At 46.2% G+C, this 19,451-nt stretch overlaps 2 protein-coding genes across 2 annotated transcripts in view; both read right to left on the bottom strand.

Annotated features, from left to right (window-relative positions):
* The window catches only part of STIMATE (STIM activating enhancer), a 50,930-nt gene extending 36,198 nt beyond the window's left edge, over positions 1–14,732 (bottom strand). The window contains exon 1 of the mRNA XM_006050249.4: positions 14,464–14,732. Within this exon, the coding sequence (XP_006050311.3) occupies positions 14,464–14,623 (160 nt within the window). The 5' untranslated portion in view covers positions 14,624–14,732. The remainder of the gene's footprint in view (positions 1–14,463) is intronic.
* A 1,923-nt stretch (positions 14,733–16,655) lies between these two features.
* The window catches only part of SFMBT1 (Scm like with four mbt domains 1), a 121,233-nt gene continuing 118,437 nt past the window's right edge, over positions 16,656–19,451 (bottom strand). The window contains exon 20 of the mRNA XM_044934206.1: positions 16,656–17,295. Coding sequence (XP_044790141.1) covers positions 17,227–17,295 — 69 coding nt within the window. The 3' untranslated portion in view covers positions 16,656–17,226. The remainder of the gene's footprint in view (positions 17,296–19,451) is intronic.

Here is a 19,451-nt window from a genome sequence, read left to right as displayed (position 1 = left end):
GAGGAGCTAGAGGCTGACCTCTGATGTGGGTATTTAAGCACAGAACCCACTCACTTGCTGAGGAAATGACCAAACAATGTGACCCAAGAACCAGGAAAGTGCCAACTGTGCCCAAGTACCTTCACGGGCAAGGGAAGAGCAGGTGGCTTGGGAGAGACTGAGTACTCAGGGCACTGAGCAAAAATTCTATACAAAGACTCTATGGAACAAAGCTCTGTACTATATACAAGCTAGAACTTGAGCACTTCCTTTCACTTAGCATTGAGATAACAGCCCCTTTTTAAAAGAGGGAGAAAAAGAAAGATCCATTAACTGACTCCTTACAAAAAAGGAGCTGAGAAGTCTGAAAACATGTAGCAAGTCACCTGCACAGGATGAGCAGGCTCCATTTAAAAGATCAGCCCCTATTTGACTCCCACACATAATTCAAAGGCTCATTATATAGCAAATTAGTCTGAAATTCATCCTGTATCAACAATCTGTGTGGAACGCAGAAGTTCCAATTTCCTACCAGTTAAAATACAAGCAATGAGCAAAGAGGCTGGCTTGCTAAAGGTGAGGCAAACATAATGTGAGCAGATCTCATTGTACAGATACTACGTTCTTTACAAACTGAAGGTATGTGGCAACCCTGTGTCGAACAAGTCTATCGGTGCCATTTTTCCAAGATTTGCTCAACTTCATGTTTCAGCATCACATTTTGGTAATTCTCTTGATATTTCATATTTTAAAAATTATTATTATATTTATTATGGTGACTTGTGATCAGTGACCTTTGATTTCACTGCTGCACCTGTTTTGGGGCACTACAAGCAGCACCCATATAAGATGGCAAACTAAATCCATAAATACAGTAGGTTCTGACGACTCCACCAACCAGCCATTCTCCTCCCTCTCTCCCTATCCCAAGGTCACAAAGACTTTCTCTTACGTTTTCTTCTAGAAGTGCTATAGTTTTCACTTCTACAATACATCTAGATCTGTGGTGCATTTCTACTCAATTTTTGTATATGGTATCAAGGCTTGTTTTTAAGTCATGTACCCTTTCTCTAGGGCTAGATAGGGCATGATTTTTTTGAGGTCTCTACTGAATGCCCTCAGTGTTCAACGTCTCTCACTCTAACTGGAAAGAAAAACCTCCTGTCTTAAATAGTCCAGCTCACAGTTTCCCAGCAGTTCCTTGCTCTGCCTTTGAATTTTCACCTGCACACACAGAGACTAACATCTATCAATAGAAAAGGACTTATGGGGACCTCTGAACAAATGTCTTGAGCTTTTCCTCTATGTAGCTCTTTTTTCTCCATATTGTCCCTGAAAATTCCAGCTGCCCTGGCTTCCTCAACTTTGTCTTCTCAACTCAGCAAGGCTGCTGGGCTCTGTTTGGGTTGTTCCTCACTACTTTGAGACCTGGAAACTGCCTCCAGGGGAAAGCTGAGGGGGAGAACCAGAAGGCTCACTTCATTATTTCCTTTCCCTCATGGTTCCTGAACTACCCAATGTTCAATTTCTGCAAATAGTTGTTTCATATAGTATTTTGGTCTGTTTTCTGATTCCTTACCAAAATATAGGACAAGTTCTATACTGGTGGTCCCCTCAGTGGCAAAAGCCTCTTCATCCACTTTTGCACAGCTCAAGTGTTAAATTTATCCACATAAGATTCCTCTGGCTTCAATGATATGCCCTCCTGGATTCCAATCTCAAGATGAAAAGCCTTTGGATTTTTCCTGGTCCATCTATCATGCCTAGAAAAAATAACTGCAATGATGCTCTCAGGGAAAAACCAAGCCGATGAGGGACAATAAGAACCAAATGATGTTGAAGAACTCCACACACAGAAGACATGGGAAGCCCAGAGGCTGGAGGAGCAGTGTCCCTGTGCCACGAACTACATGGGAACACTGCACACTCACAGTGGGAAGCCCCACTGCTGGAGTAAGACCCACCAGGTCTGAATTCCAGTACCCCACCTGGTGACTGCCTTATCGTTAGATAATTCACTAGTTTCTCCAGGTATAAAATAGGGCATACATGAGTACCCACCTCATGTGGTTAATGTGAGAAGAAAATGAGTAAGGCATGTACTTGGGCTTGGCACATAATGAACAACCTATAAATGTGACTCAGTATTGCCACCAGGCCTCTAACTGGCCAAAGCACCTTCAGAGCCTGTGGCGCTTACCTCCCACCCAGGGGAGGCTTTACAAGAGAGACTGAAAACAGACCCTATATTTACATGGTCTCAAAGTATCTCACCACAATTTACTTAATTTACAAGCAGAAAATGTTACCTTCCTAGTGGAGAGATCCGGAAGAACCACCTCACCCAAGGTGTCAGGTGTTGCCTTATTCCAATGCTGGGACAAACCAGCATCAGGTGCCAGAGGGTTTGATACACTGAGGAAGTCACAGAAATCCTTAGGGAATATTCCCTCCAAAAAACACATAACCTGGATGTAATCTTGAGAAAACATAAGACAAACCTAATCTAGGCCATTCTATAAAGTCACTGGCCTATACTCCTCAAAAGTACCAAGGCTAAGAAGATAAAGAAAGGCTAAGGAATGATTCCAGGCTAAAGAGATGTGACAACTGAATCCAAAATATGACTCTGGACCAGGGAAAAATAGCTATAAAGACAGTATTCAGGCAATTTATAAAATCTGAATATGGACTGTGAATTGGTAATAGCATACTAATGTTACATTTCTCCAGCATTGACAAATTGTACCACAATTCTAAAAGAGAACATCTGTGTTTTTCTTAGAAAATGCATTCTGAACCATGCGGTGATTAGAGAAGAAAAAAATCTCAATCTCCCCACCTCCTAGCTCTCTCTCTGACCCGATTCCCAGTAGGGGACAAGTTTCCGCCTTGGCCTTGAGCACCCAGCCAGGGCACCAGCACCTGCTTGGCAGCCAAGTCAGTCCAGCTCAGCTAGTGCCACGCAGAGACCTAACATGTACAGTTCAGACTTCTGTCCTGCAACTTCAAAGGAGAGCAGTATGGGCTAAGGGTCAGGGAGCACCTATTAGAAGATGCAGAGGATGTGGCAAGGTGGAAGGAAGGAGAAAAGCATTTAGGGGAAAGAGGCCTGTGAGTAAAGGGATGAAGCAGGAATGGGTCTGGCAGGTGTGGGGGCTGAGAGAAGAGCAGCAGGTGGCACCTTGCTGCAGCCCAGTGTTTGGTATCACGGCTGTACTCCTTGGCCTGGACTACAGCGCAGACAGTGGTGGCTGGAATGTCTGCAGCACAGAAAGAGCTCAGAAAACAAAGATGGAGAAACAGGTCTGGAGCCTGGATGTCCTTCAAGATGTTACCTTAGTCCCAGGCAAAGGTGGACCCATAGTAATAACACCACTGGCAGCCATGACCAGTGGGAGCAAGAATCCAGGAGTTCCTGGTATGGTTCAACGGTTACCTGCTTTGAACAGGGTCAGACAGTGGCCCCTGGCCCCAGCTCTCCTCAAAGTCACACCTCACGTCACCACAGACCAAAATTCAGCCTGGGCCATGTCCATGCTGGCCAGGCCTGAGAAGCTCCACTGCTGGGAGAACAAGAGCACTATAAAACAGCTGCACGCAGGACACTGCTCCATCCGCAGCAGTGGCCCTTGAACTCAGGCAGGTCCTTAGCAAGACTACAGTGCTTGTTGGACATTTCCTCGGAGAGTCTGACCTATTTGGTGTATTAGCAAATTATTTACCTAAACACATGGTGAGAAAAACAAATCACTATGTAATCTGCTAAGCCAGCTGAGGGGCAACTGAACATTCCTGTTTACTCTAATTTCAGGTAACAGAATTGGAATCTTTTTTTTGCTAGTAACTGATGAGATGTCTTACAGAGAATCTGGGGACAAAATTATAAAAGCAGGCCTCTTGCCAGGAAAAAATACATGCATTTACATCTCCCTACACTGTGTCTTCAGGACTCCAATACCTACCCTCACCACCAGCCAGAGGTGCAGCAGAGCTGGAAATGGCAGATCTATGGTCCTCAAGCCTGCTACCTGGAAACCACAGAAGCAAAGGCACGGCAGGCAGGAGTAGCACATTTGTGCTGCAAGGCATTCAAGGGAGCAATGAGTGAGTCTCCACTCCACGCGTGACCTCGATGGACCACTTACAAATACTTTAGACCCAAACTTGCTGCCCAGATAGAAAACCTGTGCTCGTGCTCTGAGCCTGCCTGGGCCAAGATGTCCCAGTGCATGTGGGGTTGGCAAGAGGTGCGTGTACGCTGCCAAGGTTCATCTCTTCCTGCAGGACTGAAGCCTGGCTTGTGTCATTTAATCCAGGTGCTGTGACCACCTCACCTCTCTGTCATTTTCATGTTATTAAGTGAAAAAGTCTTCTAAGAAAACAGAAAAGCCTGTGAAGAACATTGATGAGCTAAGAGGTTGGATAACTCCATGGACTAGAATATAAGCTGGGACTGGGAGGTGGGGGGTAAAGCATTTTGAGAAAGGTGAACATGTAAAAAACATATGTGTCCCAAATAGAGAAAAGGCATTAGAGTTCTTGACACCTATCACTTGTTAATAGCAAAAGCCACAAACGCTCAACATCAAGTCTTTAAAAGCAATTTTAGAGCCAAGAAAACACTAGTTGAGCAACCCAGCCAGCTGAGCGACCCTTCCTCCGCCGAGGCCCTAAGTGACACCACACCCGAGGGCAGGCTGAGCCTCGCCAGCTCCTGCCTCCTCTACCAGAAAAGCAGCTTGAGTGGAACCCAACTACAGCGCAAGACACCCTTTAGAATGAAGAGGATGCTCTAAATCAAAGGAAACACAGGGGAGGCCATGTCACATCGACGGGGCTACAGTAACTCTGGTGAGAAGCCTTTTCCTAATAGGCAAGCAGGTGATTTCAGGGGCTGGTGATCCCACTGCATCAGTGCAGGAGTTCCAGCATGTACTGAGGACTAGAATTCTCATAGGAGAGGTTTGTTAGCAAAGCCTAAGGTCACCACAGCCTGCGGCCCCACTCAGAGGGGCTGGAAGTTCCCAGGATTGGCCTACCCTCTGGGTCTCTGAGATCACCCCTGACAGCTGTCCACAACTGAGCCTGAACCAAAAATCCAGGGGTGAAGCATCTCCACTGTGTCTATCTGTGTGGAGTGCAGCGGACAGTCTACAGAAGCCAGTTACCAATAAGGAACTGTTTCCCTTATTAGATAAAAGCAGTGTCTCCAGAGCCACGCGGCCTGCCTCTACCACTCACAGGCTGTGTAACCTTGGGCAGGTTACTTAACCTCCCGGTGACTCAGTTTCCTTACCTATGAGATGGAGACAATATCAGCACCCACCTCTCAAGATGACTGTGAGAACTAATCAGGTTAATTCACGATGCCTGGCACCGAGCAGGCCCAGCAGGTCTGCCCACATCATCATAACACCTATCTCAGGAGGCACTGCCAATAGAACAGAGGGTTGGGAGAAGGTCACTAGGTCCTGTTTCTTCTCCTACAGCCCCAAAGACACAAACAGCAGACCTTCCCTGGGGGGACCCCATGAGATCTAAAAGGAATGTGATGAAACTGCTTTAAAGGTTCTCAAAGAAACAATCCAAAAGGAGCCTGAGGTGAATGCAGAACCTGACTTGCCACCCAATGATTTAATTCACCACCCTTTTTAAGTGTAAGCTGTAGAAAATAGGCCTGAAAATGAAAAAAAAAAAAAAAAAAAAAGGCAGCTCTCTGGAACCCCTCCAAACACACTGCCTCGTTTTCTGGGAGCCTCTGCCCCCACTATCCAGCCCCCAGAACCGATGGCCACGCTCGTGATCTCCTATCTGGACCTTGTTCTCACCATTCCCTGTGTATCCAGAGCCCCTCACCTCTCCTTCACCTCCAGTGTTGGGACCAAGCAGGTCTTCCTTAGGGACACTTCCCAAGGTCTCCTGGCAGAAGCTCTCATCCCTCCTCTCAAGCCTGTTCAAACGTCAACAGCCCTCTTCACGCTGCACTGGGATGACCCATCAGGGCTCCCACAGTCCACTCCAGCTGTGAGCCCCTCAGGGACAGGGGACTAGGTCTCAGCTCTTCTTTGTCAAGGCAGCACCCAACACCACTCTTGGCACCCAGGTCTTTATTTAACAGATCCATTCTACTAGGGTCCACAGAGAGTCTGCTGAGTAATCCACAAACTGAACAAATGTAGTTCTTAACAGGGGCAATTTTGCCCCCCACGGGTCAATGGCAGTATCTGGAGATATTCTGGGGCTGTCACAATGGGGTGGCGGTGGGGGAGCTACTGGCATCCAGTGGATTGAGGCTGGAGAGGCTGTTAAACATCCTACAATGCAGAGAACAGCCCCCCAAACCAAGAATTACCTGGCACAAGGTATCAGTGGTGTCAAGTTGAAAAACCCTGGGTCAGATGGATAACTTCTGAGCAGTGGCATGAACTAAAACAGGTGTACAGACCACTTCTACATATACACGAAGAAAAGGATAACTCTTAAGGGTCATCCCCAACTCTTGTGATTATTAACTATTCTCCTTATAGTCATACAGCACCAGGGAAACAAATTCTGTGAAAACTTGAGGTTACCTGAAATCACCAACGGCCCTGGAAATCCCTCCTCACCAGTCACAAAATGGACTCATGTATGGCTCCCCTGGGTCCCCAGGAGGCTGTGCCTCAGACGCTAGACCCTGGTCCCAGGGTGGGCTCGCTATCCCAGCACAACCAGGGAAACCCTTCACAAAGGCCCAGGCCAGAAAAGCAAACATAAGATGTAAGTCAAACGTACATGAAAGGACTGGTAGGTCATTTCAAATTTACATGCTTAATGTTATCAACAGCCACAAAACAGTTTGAAGTTCTATATAATACTCTGGACATTAAGAAGAATTATTAAGAAAGAAACTCGGAATTATCCCAACAGGAAAAAAGAATGAGGTGAAGTAGACAGGGAAAGAGTAATCAGAAGCGTGCCTGTGGAAAGAGGGCAGGGGAAGTGGCTGAGAACTACTCGGGCCTGAGGGACCTGGCTCACATCTCAGCTCTGTACCTATGGACAGGGGCCCAGTGCTCCACACTTCACCTGCTCCCTGCCCTTGGTTGTAAAGGGAAAACAACCAAGGTTCCTGTGCAGCACGTCAAGAGCTGAGCACAAAAGCCGGCACACTAGGGACTCAGCAAAGAGCCAGCTGTAGGAATGCAGGCTCCAGTGGCCAGTGCCACCACCTGCTACCACGAGACCTGGGGCGATGAAGTCAGGGACTCTAACCTTGTCACCTGTAAATGGGCTGTCCCAGTCCACCCACTGCCCACTCACGGCCCACATGAGACTCCACAGGCAGAAACTCAAGAAGAAGAAGGAAGGAGATTATTACTTACACCAAAGCCACCCAGTCTGGATGCACACTAACTTGGAATGAGCAATCACTGTGCTGGCTGGGTTACAATTTTTTACTACTGGTTCATTCAGGTTTTACTACTAAAAGTTTGTTCAGGTTTTTCTGTATGCTCTTACAGGAAAAACTGAATGAACTTTTTGGCTAAACTGACTTCACACCGTTTAAAAGAGGGCTAAAGGTAAAGATGTTGAGTAAACAAGACAGAAAGGAAAATGTTTAACCTGATTCAGAAAACAAGTTATTTCAGCACTTGTGAGATGTTCTTAACTGAACTCTGAATGAGAACACTGTAATAACAATGAGGATTATGATACCCCCTCCCACTACGAAGGGCCCAACATGTGCCTGGCACTGATCCAGCTTCCTTACACACACTCTTTCTAATCCCCACAGTCCCAGAAAAATCATCCATCCCATCTTGCTGGGGAAGAAACCAAAGCTTCGAGATACATGTGGGCTGCTCAAGGGCAGTGAAAGTGAGTCACTCTGTCATGTGCAACTCTGCGACCCGGGCCAGAACACTGGAGTGGGGAGCCTTTCCCTTCTCTGGGGATCTTCCCAACCCAGGGATCAAACCCAGGTCTCCTGCATTGCAGGCAGATTCTTTACCAACTGAGCTATCAGGGAAGCCCATAAAGACAGATTAAAAGAGGAGAATCCTGCAGAGAGGAGAATCCAGGGATCAAACCCAGGTCTCCTGCATTGCAGGCGGATTCTTTACCAGCTGAGCCACAAGGTTCCCTGATAGCTCAGTTGATAAAGAATCCACCTGCAATGCAGGAGACCCCAGTTTGATTCCTGGGTTGGGGAAATCAACTGCAGAAGAGATAGACAACCCACTCCAGTATTCTTAGGCTTTCCCTGTGGCTCAGCTGGTAAAGAATCCACCCGCAATGTGGGAGATCTGGGTTCGATCCATGGGTTGGGAAGATCCCCTGGAGAAGGGAAAAGCTGCCCACACCAGTATTCTGGCCCAGAGAATTCCGTGAACTGTACAGTCCATGGGGTCTCAAAGAGTTGGACATGACTGAGCCACTTTCACTTTTTCACTTCAAGGGCAGTATGTGGCAGAGGCAGGCATGAAAGCCAAGTCAGATGGATTCCAGAGCCAGGCATCCTGCTATTTTTAACTATTTGTAAAATTTCTTCAACAGGAGACTTCGTCGAAGTACTAAACTAATTGCAAAGGATTTTAAACAGCTCATTAAAGCAGCAGAGGCTTGACAGGCCCCTATAGGGCAACATGAAAAACAGAGGTATTTAAAAGGCTAAAAAGATGCATTTCATTACAACTCAGATTATCCCCTAATTCAGACAACTCCCTTTTGCCCCAATTTTACTCCAAATTGGTGAAGTTTCATTATAAATAAAGGAGTAGGGCTTCCCTGGTGGCTCAATGGTTAAGAATCTGCCTGTCAAGGCAGGGGACATGGGCTGTATCCCAGGTCTGGGAAGATCATACATACCTCAGAGCAACTAAGCTGGTGTGCCACAACTATTGAGCCTGTGCTCTAGAGTCCGGGTGCCGAAACTATTGAGCCCATGTGTCACAACTACTGAAGCCCGTGCTCCCTAGAGCCCAGGCTCTGCAACAAGAGAAGCCACGGCAATGAGAAGCCTAAGCACCACAACTAGAGAGTAACCCCTGCTTCCTGCAACTAGAGAAAAGCCCACACAGCTCCACAGATCAGCACAGCCAAAAATAAATAAATAAAATTTTTAAAGGAGTAGATCACTATTATTGATAAATGCTACCAGATGAATCAGCATTTAGAAAACCAAAAACTTTCTAAAAATAATGACCCCCCACCCCTCAAAAGAAGCTCTCATCTTCCTCGATGCTAATGTTGGCCACACTTCTTTCCCCCTTGGATACAATACCAGCCTGTGACAGAATGCTCTTCCTGTGCCTTGGCTGACACTCCAGGTGTGGGGGAGGAGGGAACAGAAAGCGACATTATCGAGAGCGTGTTGGGTGATAGGCCCAGAGATGGCACCATCACACATGAGCTTCAGCACCATTCCAGCCATCACTGAATTTCATTATTTTACCAGAAGTGAAGTGACCGGGGAACAGGATATCCACAAGATGTCTAAGCATTACCACCAAAGAGATAATATACTAACTGCAAAGGGGACAATGTACCCTACAAGGGAGGGAGCTAGAAACACGCCCTCTATGCCCAGTAACCTTATCACTAACCATGGGACTGCCTGATGTCATGTGTTGCCTGGTACCATGTAACATGAAGCATACAGCACTGCTCACACAGTGTTCTTGCTGCAAAGAAAAGTCATCATAAGCTAATGATCCCACCACACCAAACTCAGGAAACATAGGGGTCCAGGAAACCCCCCAAACACCTCAATGAGGTAACACCCAGACAACTCCAGAAGATGGGGTGCCATACACAACTGGCCAGGACTCTTCCAAAGGCAATGTCAGTAAACAACAACAGAAAACTCATGCGTGTGTGTGTGTGTGTACGCATGCGCACGTATAGGGTAGATTCTTTCAGCCTAAAAGTGACTTAAAATCATAACCAGGGACTTCACTGGTGGTCAAGTGGTTAAGAATCCACCTTGCAATGCAAGGGACATGGGTTCAATCCCTGGTAAGGGAACTAAGATTCTACATGCCTTGGAGCAACTAAGCCGGCAGCCAAATAAATGAACATTAAAAAAAACCCCAAAACATAACCAGACGCAATGTGTGGACCTTGATCAGATCAGAGTTTTTGCAAAATCCCAGCTATAAGAGACGTGTGACAATGGAGGAATTTTTGTGTGTTTGTGTGAATACAGATTGGCTATTAGATGATCTTACAGGGTTATAAATTTTCATAGGTGTGATCATGAAACTGTGGTTATGAAGGCAACTGTCCTTATTTTTAGGAGACTCAATTGAAGCTTTTAGGGACAAAGTGTGATGCTGGCTTCAAGTTATCGTTAAATGTATCACCCCCTTTTCCCCAAAAACGTATAGAGAGATACAGTAAATGTGGCAAAAGGTGAACAATTTCTGAATCTGGGTGGAGGACACATATGCATTCATTGCATTATTGTCTTTTCTGTATATCTGACATTTTTTAAGATAAATATTGGAAAGGGGTGGAGAGGGGTGATCCCAGGGAAGGCTGTCCCAACATGCATATATCTGTACAGAACACACAGGGGGGTCAGCTCACTGCTTGACAGAATGGCAGGGACTCTTATGTGAGATCAAGATTTCAAAGCTGGGTAGACAAGTCTGTGATGTTACTTTGGACCTCAGGAAAAAAGCTATAATTTCTCAACGCCAGCAGTGTCCTCATAAAACACTGACACCTTCTCCTAACTGGCTAGTGCCCAAATCTGTCACATGAAAATAGGCAGGTAGGTTTATCCAAACTCTATAAATGCTTTTGTTAAAAGAGCAATCCTGTCTACACTTCAGCCAGGATTCTGATGGTGCACAGTGAAGGAGGCTTGAGTGGGCTTCATACTTACAGGTCCTGAGAGTAAATAACCCTAGTGCCAACATACACATTGGTCAATAACGACCTTCAGCTGATGGCTGGGCCACTTGCTTGGGCTGGAACACACAAGGCAGCCCCAGAACTGCTCAGCTCTGCTGTGACTTAATTAAATCACAGACCATAGGTAAAGTCACCAAAACAAGAGGAACTGCTTAGCAGGTAGAGCATGGCAAAGGTCCCTCGTTTAAAGCAATTCCTTCTACTTCTACACCCAATGCATTTCAGAAACACATCAGAAAACCCAGAGGGGGAAGGCCCTTTAAAAGCTTGTCTCTGAGTTTGTTGGGCTTTCCTTGCACACAGAAGGTACCTTATCTGAAGCCTCTGGAAAGCTCACCACCTGAACAAGGGGATGCTGACACTGGCACACACCTGTGGATGGTGGCTTGTATGTTTATGTAGCTTAAAGGATCAGCTATACGTATCAACTATCACATCAACTCCCAACTGCCTGGCCTGAGACGCCTGAAAAGCCCTACACAGTGAGCCACGCGTCAGCATGAGAAATCCCCATGAGAATCAAAATCCTCTCCTGAGATATAAGAGGGTGTTCCTTCAGGTAAAAAACACAGCAAGTTGTAAATGGAGAAAAAAAGTGATTTGGGGGATAGAAAAAGAAACACAGAAACAGTGGTCTGACAGTTCACTGAAATCAGGATGTGAAGGGATTGAAAACATTACAGCAAGGCAACTAGAGAATGAAAAGGAGAGAAAAAGTACCAAACATATACAGTCCAAGATTTGCTGCAAGACTTATGAAGGCCAGGTAACCATACTGTATATGGCCTGTCTAGCAGAGAAATAGGTCCATCCTATAGAACAAAGCTGATCCAAGAGGAAAACAGAAGAGCACCAGCCCTCAAAACTGGGAAGTTGTCAGAAGTGTCTTGAGTTCACCACACAGGAGGAAAGCACCCGAGGAAAATGACTGGAACTCCAAAGAGGACAGGGGCTGTTAGTTTTGACTGCTGAGGACAGATGACTGGTATTAAAAATATGCTTGGGGACTTCCTGGGTGGTCCAGTGGTTGGAACTCCGCCCTTCCACTGCAGAGGGCACAGGTTTCATCCCTGTTCGGGTAACTAGGATAACACATGTTGAATGGTGCCCCCCTTCCCTCCAAAAAAGAGAGATGAACTATGCTTGAAGAAACTAATAATGAAATTGATAAAGAATGAAGTGGCCTCTTCTCAACATACCCAGATCTCCCTCAAAGGGTTACAAGATGAGCAGTCTTGTGGGAGCCTGGCACTCCTGACAGCAGCTGTGCTAGATTGAGGAACAGGTCCTGTGACCAGGAAGACAGCCAAACCCAAGCAGGAGAACCTCCTTGAGACCATCTCTTTCCCCTTCCTTTTCCCCAGCAAAGTTCATTTCAAAATGTAAAGCAGCTTCTAAATGACTTCTCCTCTTCCTACCTCTGCAAAATGGAAAAGCCCTACAGTTCTATTTCAATAGAACCAACAAGTTTAAGAGAGAAGAAAAGTACTTCCCTGGACTGGTCCTGGCCAGTGGGACTCTCCTCGGCCTGCTGTCTGTTTCTAGGTGGGGGGAAAAAGGCTCTCGATTCATGTTCATGCCTGTGTCCAGGGCACTCACAGCTCGAGCCTTTCCAACTCTTCTCCTCATTACCCCTACTCATCATTGTCCCAAGACCTACTACCCATTGCCACAAAGTTCCTCCATGTCTAGCTCACACTGAGCGAAAAAACCCCTACTTCTAGTCCTGCCTTTGCATTCGGAATATACCAACCACAGTGAGATTTGCACTTGTGCTCACACTGAAGATTAAGTACAGAAGTGTTTGTGTCCCTGAAGACTCACAGGGACAGTACTGTCACTCTGAACTTTCAACCTGGCACACTTCTCAGCTGTGAGCAACTGTGCCCTGTCATAATCACATTTCCCTCTCTGACTCACAAGTATCAAACCCCAGGGAATAAGCGGGGCCGTCAGTATCAATCAAACCCATGAAAACAGCCAGGGCTATGCTAAGAAAGGTTAGGGAACAAACCTAAGCCTAGAGTTCCAGCTGGAGGAGAGAGATTTGGGGAGAGGAGCGCAGACCCACACACAAAGTCTCGAACACATACACATACAGTTCATGCACTCAAGTCAGCAGCTGATTTTGGCTAAGTCGTCACATATTATTACTGTGGGAACAAGTGGGTATTTGTTCAGCAGGGAAAATATAGCAAAGCAACTAGAGATTGAAATGGAGAGAAAATGTAGCAAACATATACAATCCAGGACTTGCTGCTAGACTTATGATGGTCAGGCAACCAGAAAAAAAGTAGTGTCCAAGAACAGCCTCTTCAGTGTTACTTAAAGCCTGGAAGAATTCACCCAAATAAGGAAGGCCTGCATCATAAACAAGCAAATCTGCAACACCAGCAACTGGACTCCACAAGACACACACGGCTGCAGGCTCCTTCCCAGATGCTAAGGAGCACAGTTTTTGCAGGAACTTCCCATTCTGCCCACGTGAGTATAGTGAGGAAGTTTTGAGAAGTCATTTCGGAATGAATACCTCTGTAAAAAATAGTTATAACCCTTCCCTTCCCTGAAATGCAATCACACTTTAATAAAAGGAAGGACGTGCACCAAGGAAACATAACCCGTCACCAGTGGTACACTTGACAACAAGTTGGAACTTGTGGTTTTCCAGAGGGCCTATCTGGGACCTTCTTCCTCATCATCAAACTCTCCAGGAAGGGCCCCTGATGATTTAGCGCAGAAATTCTAAGACCTCCTCAGACTCTCTGAGGCTGCTTCTCTATTAAGTTTCTAAAGTTGCCCACGTCTCACAGAAAGGAAGAATACTTGAAACAAACAAAACTGGGCTGGGAAAGGGAACAGTCAGGGGAGACTTGAGATGCAACTTGATTAGGAAAGCTTGGGACAGAGATGGAAGAGGTGAGTCCATTCAGGCAAAGGAGAGAAAAAAAAGGAGATGCGAGGAAGGCAGTCTGGGTGGGTCCTGCTCCAACCAAAACAGAAAATTAGGCTGAGGGAGAAGGGGAGATAGGGCAGGCAGTACTGGGAACGGAACGCACGAGCTAACAAGTCCGGTATTGCAAGGTGACAGGCCAGGATTTACATGCAAACGGGAGATAGTAAATCCTGACGTAAAGGTGAAGAAAAAACAAAAAACTCAGTATCAGACTGGGGGATGGGGATTCAAAGTGTGAAGAGGAGGCTAAGAAGAGACTTTAAGAGAGGGCTGAAAGGAATATGCCACCTGCGGGTCATGGCCGTAGGCTGTCAAGTGAGGTAGCTTTAATTCGCGATGATACGGTTGCAGGGGGACATCTCAGAAGAGAGGCGTGCGTGGTGTGAAGAGAGGAGCAGGAGTGACCCCTGACTAGAGGCTGACGCGATAAGGTGAAGAACTCAGGACCCTGGGTCTGGTGCCAGAGCTCCCCGTTGTCTGGGAATGTCCAGCCTGGGCTCGCGCGAGTAAGGAACCTTCGTCAAAGGGCCCAAGGCCTGAACTCCTCAGACAGGAGGGTCCCGGAGGCCGGTGGGCCAGAAGCTTGAGGCGCAAGGCCTCAGGAAGGGCGGGGGTCCCGGACTCACGCATCAACGTGCTGAAGGCCACGACGCCGAGCAGCCCCTGCAGGAAGATGCCGAAACTGTGCATGAGCGCGCCGCTCTCGCAGCGGCCCGCTCCGGACGCGACTGTGGAGGGCGGCCCTCCCGTCAGTGAGTGGCTCGAGTTCCCGGCAGGGCTCTGCATAGCGGGCCTGGCGAGGGGCGCTGGGCGCCGCCGCCCGCCCGCCCGCCGGGCCTCCCAACCTGCTGGGGCCACGCCACCGAGCCCAGAACCCCAAGTCCGAGTCGGGAGCCGGTACCTCAGCCCCGCGGCCGACTCAGCGCCGCGCGTAACGTGACGTCCGAGACCGCAGCTCCTGATTGGCCAGACCCGGCGTGGAGGCGGGCCTTGGCCGCTCCCGCTCTACCTCCCGAAGGGCGGGGCTCCGGTCGGCGAAGGGGGCGGTGTCTTGGGTCCCCACCACAGGTAGGACGGACCAGGTGAGGCGGGCTGCTCAAACCGGATTGAGAGTCCCGCCCTGGACCCCGAGCTCCTGGTCCTGAGGGCAGAAGCAGGGAATTGCTATTGCTAAGTCACTTCAGTCGTGTCCGACTCTGTGCGACCCCATAGACGGCAGCCCATAGGCTCCACTGTCCCTGGGATTCTCCAGGCAAGAACACTGGAGTGGGTTGCCATTTCCTTCTCCAATGCATTAAAGTGAAAAGTGAAAGTGAAGTCGCTCAGTCATGTTCGACCCTCAGCGACCCCATGGACTGCAGCCTTCCAGGCTCCTCCATCCATGGGCTTTTCCAGGCAAGAGTACTGGAGTGGGGTGCCATTGCCTTCTCCGAAGATCTAAAATCTTTTCCCCTCCAAGATAAACCCCTCACCCCTGAAGAATTTGTGAAAAAATAGTTCTGAATTCCTCCCTCAGATTCCGATTCAGTTGTTCTGAGAGGTAGCCAATAATCTGCATTTCGGCAAGCAGCCTGGATTATTCTGAGGCAAGGTCGTTGAGGAAAACTGATATTCCTTTCAACCCACACGTTCGGCGTCCTACCTTCCTTGTTAGTACCAATATACTGGCCAAAGGTTAATCTTTTAAGATTTTTGGGGGGGGGGGGGGGAACGTGGACTGTTTTTAAAGTCTTTATTTAATGTTTTACAATATTGCTTGTTTTATGTTTTGGGTTTTTGGCCAGGAGGCGTGTGGTATCTTAGCTCCCCGACCAAGGATGGAACCTGCACCCCCTACATTGGAAGGTGAAGTGCTGACCACTGGAGAGCCAGGGAAGCCCCCAAGAGGCATAGCTTAAATTCATCAGTCAGGCCCCAATCCATTTTTTCCCCCATAAACATAATTTACATAGTCACTTTCAATCCAACTGCCTTCATTTAGAAATATATGGGGTATATACTGTAAACATGTGAATATATCCCCATCTTGTTAATTTTGAACGTGATTCATAAAAGAAAACCAAGTTGCTGGTATTTTCAGTCTCCAGAGCCTCCCTCCACATAAACACATTTATTCTTATTCAACTCTGACTCCTTGGAACTTGCTCTCTTCCTCAACTAGGACCTCTAGCCCCCATTCTGTCATCTACCCTCTCAGTCACCTCTGGCTTTTCTCCAGACATCTCTTGGTGTTCTTAGGTCCCTGATCAGGATTGCATCCACTTAATGCCAATGTACACATTATTATTCCAGTAGACATTGGGGTACATTTGTTGAACAATAAAAATCAAATCTAGGGAAATTTTCCCATAAGATAGCCATCAAGAAATTTCAATTAAAAAAAAATCCAATTACATAAAACGTTAAATGCTATCCAAAAGCTTTCTTGGTTAATAGGAATACTAACTTGATTATCTGGGGAACACAAATGCTAATTGGTTCCTTAGAGGCAATTCTCCAGCCCTTCTCTTAAAAAATGTACTTCCACACCTCTGTGCCTATACATAGCATTCTAGCTATATGGAACAGTTTCCTTTTCCCTGCGTCACGAACTGCTACCCGTGCTTCATGCATCCAGATTACTTTGTGTGGGCTGGCTGCTCCACTGGAACTTTTCAGATTGCTAAATTTTTAGCAGTCTAGACTGCTAGACGGCTGTACACACCTCTCTTCCAGCCCAGTGTGAGCCTCTTGAGGGCAGGAACTGATTTTTATTCACACTTTTGAATCCAGTATAGTGCCTGGCACAGACAGCATGCAACAAAATGCTTTTTAAATTACACTGATTTTTAATTTATAAAATTTAAAACTCTCCACAAGTATTGACCATGGGAAAATACAGAAAATTAAGAAAATAAACAGGTAAGGAAAAATTGCATTGCCGTTGTCTTAAGTCTACGAAGGTCCCTTATGGGTATGTATGCTCAAGGTACAGTTCATGTTCAGAGAGAACCAAACAGTAGGATGTGAACTTAGAGCAGAAGAGACTGCAGCTGGGCATTTCAAGGAGATTACTGATCGCTTGAAGACACAGCTCAAGGGAAATTGCACAGAGAGCTGAAAAACGCACTTTTTGACAAAGCAGTGCTCTGCACATCCAGATGTGGAGGAATCCCAAGGCCAGTTGCTGCTGTACCGAGGCAAAAGTAAAGACCAACAGTCTTCAGAGATCAGGAGCAGAGTCCCCAGTGACAGGAGCAAGCTCACTCTGGGAAATTCTGCTCTCCCTATCTTTTCTGAACGGCAGTTAAAAAGCACCCAAATCCAGAGGGGAAAGGATCAGACAGCAGGAGAGACGGGGAGAATTCTGGAAAGGCTAATTTTATTGAAGCACGAACTTTCTCCTCCATTCAGAGATGATTCTCTGAGGTCCCACTGCAAAGTTCTGAAGGATTTACTCTGGTCAAACGCCTTCCTTGCTGTCAAAGGAAGTTAAATATATACCTTAAGACCTGTTTTAATTTTCTGACGACCACTTAAAACTGTCGTAATATACCACACATTTATATACACTCTTATTCACAAACCCCCCCCCAAAAAAAAAACCCACTGAGCAAAATATTCATCCAAAATAGTTATTTCTTAATCCCTTGAAGTTATACCATCAAATTTGATGGGAGTTATTTTAATAGGTATTCTTCCGCATATTTCTTAAATGTACTTTATCCTCAATGCATAACTTTTAAATTTAAGAGAAAAACAGCAAGGAAGGACACAATGCAATATGCATTTCATTTTGTTCCAAAGAAGCAGTGTAAAAAAAGGAAGAAAGAAAAAAAAAGGACAATATCCATTAAACAAAGTGCATCAATTCCAATGAGTTAGTGTTAGAAAGAGGCCTGACAGTGCTGGAACCAGCCAGAAGTCCCACCCTGGCAGGCCTCTGATTGTCTTCAGAGAGTATTCAACCAAAAAAAAAAAAAAAAAAGAAGAAGAGGAGGAAAATAAACAAGCATTTTAAAATCTCAAGAGAAACAAAGTCCACTTCCCTAGAGATTTCTTGCAAAAGAAGCTAAGGAACTGCCCAGTTTTAACTATGTCTTAACTCTGTTATCTTCCTCAGTCATCTGCTTTGTGACTGGATTTGCCCCAAGAAGCCTACCCTCATTCTTTCAATACTATTTGCCCACATCCAAGAGCCTACCCTCATTCTTTCAACACTATTTGCCCATATCCATTCTTCCTAGCTAGGCATAGTTAGATTAACTAAAACATGTAAAAACCCTTAGGAATGAGTTCCCACACATCTTGTGAACAGGCACACCTATTAGAAATGGTATTAAAGCTTCATTTCACTAGTGAGTGTCATCCTTTGCCTCCCGAGAGCTCTGGGTCCCAGTTTTGCTGCTGGAGTTAAAGACGTGTCCAACAAGGCTGTGGCTTGTTTCCCTTTGAAGACAGTCCTTTGTGATAGGTCCTGGCACCAGGACAGACCCAAATGGTGCATCAAGTCAGAAGTGACAAAATGGAATGGAGTTTTAAGCCCTACTTCTCCATTCCTCCAACCCCTACTCCTGGTTTTGCTGGTTCTTGCAAAAATCTTAAGACTTCTGAAACATAAGAATGAAGAAAATTGACCTCCAGTGTACTTAGGGCCCATCAGCTTCTATACCTTCACTCCTAAGGCTCCCCTTAGAAACAGAACTACCTGTGAAACCTGAAACAGGTACAGAGGAAATCCCAGGCAAGCAGGCTTGGAACCAGATCCATCTGGACTGCGCTGGACTTTAGAACTCTTCTTCCAAAACTCCAAGTCCATAGGAGGCTCATTTAGATAAATTCAAATTTCTAAAGTATGCACATCCTCACACAATGGGATAGAATCATAAAAATTCACTAGCAAAACACTGCAAAGTGAATAAAATCAAGGAAGAATTACACTTGCATGAAAGTGATTGATTTCTCTTCTGTTTTGCAGGAGCCTCTGTCCTACAGGGTTTCTGAGCCAGCATCATGACTATGATACATGGTTATTTACACTGGACCCAAAGACCAAAGACATTCAAATTTTTAAAGGGGGTACACAGTCCCCATTAAGATTTATACTTCATTTGTTAGTGCTGCCTTCTCCATCTTCAAAAGGCCAACTGATAACATTGAACACTTTTGAACTTCCATGTACATACACAACTACACAAAATCCCCAATATACACCACTGAAGTTCAAACCTGGTGTGTGTTTCCACTGTCAAGGCTATGCTCCTAATAACTCTCTCAGAGCATCTGTGGGCATCAATCAAACCAGCACACGGTGTCTTACGGCAAAGTCTTTGGTGATAGGTGCCAAGTATATGTAAGTGCCTATGATAGTCTTCCCAATGTCCCCATTTAGTTAAATCTCACCTACAGTTCCCTGATGTTGTGTGTGTGCCCCAGAGATACTTTTTGGCTTGAGGGAGGGGATGGTTATGAATACTATCTAACCTGAGCCCTCCTAAAGCTTTCACTCTGTATTCAGGTGTTGTATTAGCGACAATTGCGATAAGAGAACAAATAAAATGTATTCAAGTCCTCAGGAAGCTTTGGTCCAATGCCCTCTCTCTCACAGTGAGAATAATTTTGCTTTCAGGAGAAG

This window comes from Bubalus bubalis, chromosome 21, assembly GCF_019923935.1.
Source record: "Bubalus bubalis isolate 160015118507 breed Murrah chromosome 21, NDDB_SH_1, whole genome shotgun sequence".
NCBI lineage: Eukaryota > Metazoa > Chordata > Mammalia > Artiodactyla > Bovidae > Bubalus > Bubalus bubalis.
Note: the sequence above shows the minus strand (reverse complement) of the source record. Positions and strands in the feature narration are given on the sequence as shown.